The following is a 6,450-nucleotide window of genomic DNA, read 5'->3' as shown; positions in this document are numbered from 1 at the left end:
AATTATTCTTTTCACATTAATCTAAGACCACTCTGTCTGTGGTTGACGAGTTAGAAACAATTTTATATCCATTCATCCTATTCAGTGAATGATGGAATCCATAACACAAAGGTACCTATTAATTGTGATTCGATTAAAAGCTGTCTACACCTAAATTGGCAAATTGGCATTTTATTATTTGAAAATATTTTAGATATTACCAAAAAAACAGGATGTACTATGTTTTGAATTCAATTATATCAATAATACATTATAGATGACATTTTCAAGTATTACTATTAAGAGATATTGGTTTTGAAATAATAACTTGTTTTTTTTTATTGTTGTATATAAATTACCATTTTGTCCATATTTTGACAAACAAAGAGCTTATATGATTTATACCTAAATTTAAATTGGTATATTAAGTAGATATTATATGAGTAAGCTTTTTAACAATTATCAACATCAAAACAAGAAATTTAAATATTTTGTCTTACAATCGTTTGAGCCAATCTCTATGATAGATAAATTAATATTATGTGGTGTTCTTATCTTTTGGAATACGTTTTTGTAACAATTTAGTTTAACAATTAAAACATATTATATTATCTGCTATTGATGGAAGTTTGGTAGAATTTCTCCCAAATAATAATTAATAAGTAAGTATAAAAATGATATATTTATTTTAGCTATCTTAAAATTTTAGTATAAAATAAATAACTAAACAGAGCAAGAAATTAGTAAAGAAACAAGTTTAATAAACAAAACAAATGAAATTTTAAATATAAAAAAAAGTATTGTATTATATAAAAGAAAAAAATATATATATATAAATAAGTCACAAAAAATATTTTTTTAATTTAAAAATATCCTTAAGGTACCATCTACCATATCGCCACAGACCTCACATGTGACAGGAGGTGTTGATATGCAGCTCGCACAATACCATCCATGGCCACAGTCCAACAATATGTATTGCGCCTGGTCTGGTACATATTGTACATGGCGCAAACATCCAAGGCACTGGCTTCCAGTTGGATCGAGCAATGAGGTATTTTGCATCCATTTACCTTTTAATAAAAATTGTATATTTTAATTATAAAAGAAAAATTCTTCAATTTACTGTATCATTATTAATATTTACAATCTCCTAGGTTAACATGCATTATACGGATGGGCTGTGTAGTTGGAAATTCTACTTTGCAAACTCCGCATTTGTCTAGTCGAATCGCACACTCATCACAGCACCATCCGTGACCGCAAGGCACCAAAATATTGGCCGAATTCACTTGGCTCCAACTTTCAAGGCAAATGAAACATAGAATAAAAAGTATAAGTGAATTTTTATTTTTCAATTCGGTTTAAGAATACGTAACAAGGACATTTGTTGTCTTCTCCTTACAAGTGTGTAACATAAAAAATTGTAAGCTCAGTAGATCACGTTTAGCTCAGTTAGTTTAAAAATTAGACTAAATTGCCCTCTTCTAAAATTTAAGGCTAAGTTTATTATATGGCTTAAAGTAGGCTTTTTATTATATTTTAACTTTAAAGCAAGTTATGAGTATTTTAATATGTACATAAAATTTACAATTTTAAAATTAAAAATAAATTTTTATAACTCGCTTTAAAATCTTATCTTTACATATTATGAGGTAAATTCACTCTAATTTTTAAACTAGTGGAGCTAAACATGATTTTTTGAGAGTAAAATTAGGTATGTTACACACTTCTAAGACGATAACAAATGTCAGTGTAACATCCTTTTAAAAGAAAATTATTATAATAATAACTTGCCTTCGAATGTAGGGAAATCTAAATCAACTGCCTGTTGAGTTGGTGGAGTGTTTTGTTGTGAAACAAAATTGAAAGTTATTAACCTAATGTTTCAGTATTATAACATTTAAAATCAATCTACCTTCAACAAGAGCATCATCTATGCCAAGTTCAACTATTTCATAGACCTCTTCCTCCACTAACGTATCATCAATATCTGGCAGTTCAACTTTAATACAAATTAAATTTTAGAATAGTAAATATTTATTCATAAATTATTTATTTTATTTATTATTTTTAAATTTGTTAGAATAATATACAATTTGTAATACAGTTACAATAAGCATATGAGCGTAGAAGAATAAAATACAAAACATTAGTACTTTGGTGGAGAACCGCCCAAGGGTGACACTCCAACATTTTACTTATAGAAATACTCTAAAGCATACTTTCGTTTCCTGGTAGATCAAGTGGCACATTTCGGTCTTCATTATTTGCTAATCATACAAACAAAATGTCATATTTCATTAAGATTTAAGACACAATATATTTTTATCATATTTTATTTCTATATGCTTACCTTGAATCTGGATTGGTGCCTCAATATTATCCGAATTCCCTATAATATTTATATTTAAAGTATGGTAACTAGAGTATATAATGTATTTTTAACTTTAATGTATAGTTGTATATTACCGAGAAGACAATGATCTTCAATTAATCGAAGGTTACCACCACCTGGTTGTTGGCGCACATTTCGATGCCGGACCATTTCATGATTTTCTGGAACTGCTGCTGCCCGTTGACAACTACGGCCCTTCCTAGGTCTACCAGCTCCATGAATGTGGAATGGCGGCAATACAGGTGGCCGAGGCTGAAGTCCAACCATTGGTGGCTGTCCAGGAATTAAATCTTCAAGAAGGATTTCTATAATTCCATTTTATTGTCATTTAGTTTATACACCCAATTGAATTTATATGGTACCTACCATTAGCTAAAGGGCCTATTCGCATATTCATATACCCTCTCACCGAATAAGATACTCTTCTTAAATATGCCATTGTGTCATAGCGGCCATAGCGTATGTTTCGTAGAGCATTAGCCAAAATGCAGTTATTTGTGTTTCTGCTAGACACAATAGATCTTCGTACCTTTAAAGTTTGATTTATTAAAATTATAATTTATTTCAAAAATGTAAACCCTATATAGTTAATTGTCTCACTCGCTGGCCATTGATTGTTTGTAACGTCTCCCTCCGTACTCTACTTTCAACCGAACGTAATTGATCTGCAAAAAATTATAAAAACCAATCAAAATTCCAGCTATTGTCAACTATATATTTTTATTAAAAATAAATTACCGTAAAAAGACCAGACTGGAGGATGTATGCCTATGGTGGACTTAAGCATGCTGTGAAAACTTTCCACAAAATTGTTAGTACGGATGTTTACACCGTAAACGGAAAACCCGGATGGACGTACTGTTGTCAACCAGTATTGTCTGACATAGTTCACTAACTGAACAATACGGATCAGTATGCCCATACGTGTTGCCAGTCTTGTGATTGCCAGAAAACCCCCTAAAATGTGAAAGTCTTCTGGAAATTCTGGCATCTGCTGTGGTGGCAAATGTGGTAAAGACATAATCTACGTAAAGAAAAAAAAAATGTTAATATTAATAAAAGAATTTCTCATATCACTAGATCCTAATCCATCAGTCATTAATTGCTATTTCTTATTACCATTTTCAGTATTGTGGCAGCATGATAATTTTCGCGAAATAATGTCACCATGCCATGGGTCTGGACAAAACGTAAAATGCTCTGCAAACAAATAGTGCATTTGAGAATATAATTTCTTTATTGACTAAGGTAAATCACAAATGGTGAAATACATTAAAAATATCAGTTAACTCAAAAACTTATTTTTAGTTAATAGTTTTTTTTAAAGTTCCTAATTTCTTTTAAATACTATTGTATTTTACATTGATATAATATAATTTGTATACATAAGTTATACTGTATACTCTGTTCAAGTTGAGAAATATAGTTTGCTGCAAATCAATTGTCCCTGTGCACAAGTTGGTCACCATCTAAGTTTCTTAACTTGAACAGAGTATAGATTTTCTCAGAAATGCGTGAATAAAAATATGCTAATTTATTAAATTATAAGAAATAGATTGTAAGAATTGTAAATATTTGTAAGGTTTTGATGGTACAACAAATTAAAATGTATGCAATTAATGTTTTTAATGTTTTGTAATATTGATTAATTATAGTGAAACTTCAAAATTATAAATGATATAATTTATATGTTTACATAAGTGCCTATATGTTGAGAACATAAAACAAATGTTATGTGATATATCATAGATTATGTAGCATTTAATTAATTTATTCAAATTAATATTAATATTGAGATAATAGGAGAAACAAATATTAATTATCAATGTAATAGTCTTTTCAAATGACAATAGTGAGAGGTGTAAGTGGCAAATTTCTTATACTATTATGCTCTATAAATGCTTGATAGTATATTAATGCATTTAAGTATTCTCCTAAAAAAAAAACTCCATTTCCATACAGACTCCAGTTATAAAACGTTTTAAGTTATAATATAGATACAACATATCTTTTTTAAGTAAACAAATAATTTAAAATGTGTGCAACTACCACTTATAAATCAATAAAATAAATGCTTAGACATTTTTATTAGAGTTCTTATCTATAATGCATTTGGCTCAAAACTTGTATGCTGTATCAAGGGCGCCCACAAGTGAAAATTCAGGGGGGGGACAGCCTTAATTTTTATTAATAATCAAACACTTTTATACTAATTAAATACTTTTATTAACTAATTGAACACAAATTGCAATTTTATTTTATTTTTCCCAAATTCATCAACAACTTTTTCAGCTAAATGAAGGTCTTCGATTTTTTTTCTATGTAAACTTAACATACATAATCCGGATAAACGATTCTCACACATTGTTGAACGTAACCAGGTTTTAACACGACGTAATGTGCTGAATGTTCTTTCTGTACTACAAGTTGTTGGTGGAATAGTCATATAAATAATTATACTTTTCTTAACAGTTGGGTAAAATTCACAATCTTTTAAAAAAAAGAAATATTTTCCTTTTCATTAATTGATGAAGACTCTTTCATCATCTCCCAATAATCATACCATGTTTGACCTTCTTCTACTAAGTTTTCTATTTTATAATGGTTGTCTAATTCTTTTAAAATGTCAATAAAATTTATTTTTGTCATTTTTAACATAGTCGATGGGTGTAAAAATTCTAATTTAAATGGTATTTCATTTATTGGACTAAAACGAATTTCTAAGGATTGAATTAAAGAATCAATATAAGGTATATATTATATAGAAATCCGAAAGTACTCATCAGGAGTAGATGTAACAATATTTTGACGATGAGTTTGTTTTGACACTACTCGTGGAATTTGTATGTCCAAGTTAAATTGAATTGCACAGTTTCTTACATCATTAAATATCAGACTAAAATTTTCTTCTGACATCGATCTACGCTTCTTTAATATTTCTAGTAAATTTGAGTGTATATGTTGATGTACTGTATGCAAATTAGAATCAACAGCTTGTAATTTGTTTACAATTAGCTCTAATATTTTCGAATACTTGGCTATAATTTTTAAGCACACAATAAACCCTATAGTAGAAGTTGCACACGAAAGTTGATAGGCTTTTGTTCTAGTAGCAGAATTTGTATCATAGTTAGTAACCAACTTACTGAGAACCGATTTGATTTCAAAGAAATTACTATCAAATATTCTAATAGATTTATATTTTTCAGACCACCTAGTCTCACATAGCAATGGGATATTGGAAATTAATCGACGCCTTAAAATACTTTCTCTAAAGAATTTAATTGTTTCTTTGACTGTCCCTATTGAATTGCGGATTTCAGGAAGGTTATTTTGGTCATTTACCACTAAATTTAATTTATGAGATGCACAATGGAAAAAACATGCAATTGGATATTGTTTTTTTATTATAGCTTGAACGCCATTTTCTTTTCCACTCATTGTAGAGCATCCATCAAAACCTAATCCTACTAATTTTGACATATCTAGACCAACTCTACTTGTAAACTGGATTATGGATGATGCAATTGCTTCAGCATTCAATTTTTGAAGCTCTACAAACACTAGAAATTCTTCTTTTATATCATATGTTTGAGTAACATAACGCACTCCTATAGATAATTGCTCTTTACCAGCGATATCAGCTGATTCTTCAGCCATTAGAGAAAATGCCATTGAGTTATTTACACATTTTACAATTTCATTACATATAATATTACCACAAATACTTATCAATTCGTTTTGTATTCTATGAGATGTATATTTAGAATTTGATGAACATGTTTCAAAATGTTTGGTTAGTACTGTATCTCCTGCTTCCATTCTTAATTTTAATAAGTCTTGAAAGTTTCCAGAATCTGATTCTTTACCTCTAATCGAAATGTCATGGGTTCCACAAAATATTAATGTCTGAGTGATTGATTTAAGGATTGCTCGATGATTACTAATAATTTTGTGAGCAGCAGTGTTAATTTGTTCAAAAACATTTTTTTTTTTTTAAGTGTAATAGTGTCCTCAAAAAACTTTGCTGCAGTTGTAGCTTCAGTGTGCCATCTGGACGATACATGTTTTTT

At 29.1% G+C, this 6,450-nt stretch overlaps 2 protein-coding genes across 2 annotated transcripts; both read right to left on the bottom strand.

The window, feature by feature from the left end:
* Nucleotides 1–1,666: 1,666 nt before the first annotated feature.
* On the bottom strand, nucleotides 1,667–2,773 carry LOC107883051. Its single transcript, XM_029492279.1, has 4 exons — nucleotides 2,452–2,773; nucleotides 2,336–2,374; nucleotides 2,205–2,252; nucleotides 1,667–1,984 (listed from the first exon to the last, which is right to left on the bottom strand). Exons 1-4 carry the CDS (start codon nucleotides 2,642–2,644, stop codon nucleotides 1,860–1,862), a joined length of 405 nt encoding a protein of 134 aa, XP_029348139.1. The 5' UTR covers nucleotides 2,645–2,773; the 3' UTR covers nucleotides 1,667–1,859.
* A 2,361-nt stretch (nucleotides 2,774–5,134) lies between these two features.
* Nucleotides 5,135–6,199, bottom strand: LOC115034815 (52 kDa repressor of the inhibitor of the protein kinase-like). Its single transcript, XM_029492280.1, has one exon. The coding sequence runs from the start codon at nucleotides 6,197–6,199 to the stop codon at nucleotides 5,135–5,137; it is 1,065 nt and encodes a 354-aa protein (XP_029348140.1).
* Between the last annotated feature and the right edge of the window lie 251 nt (nucleotides 6,200–6,450).

The sequence above is a fragment of the Acyrthosiphon pisum genome, unplaced genomic scaffold, assembly GCF_005508785.2.
Source record: "Acyrthosiphon pisum isolate AL4f unplaced genomic scaffold, pea_aphid_22Mar2018_4r6ur Scaffold_21146;HRSCAF=23148, whole genome shotgun sequence".
In the NCBI taxonomy this organism is placed as follows: domain Eukaryota; kingdom Metazoa; phylum Arthropoda; class Insecta; order Hemiptera; family Aphididae; genus Acyrthosiphon; species Acyrthosiphon pisum.
Note: the sequence above shows the minus strand (reverse complement) of the source record. Positions and strands in the feature narration are given on the sequence as shown.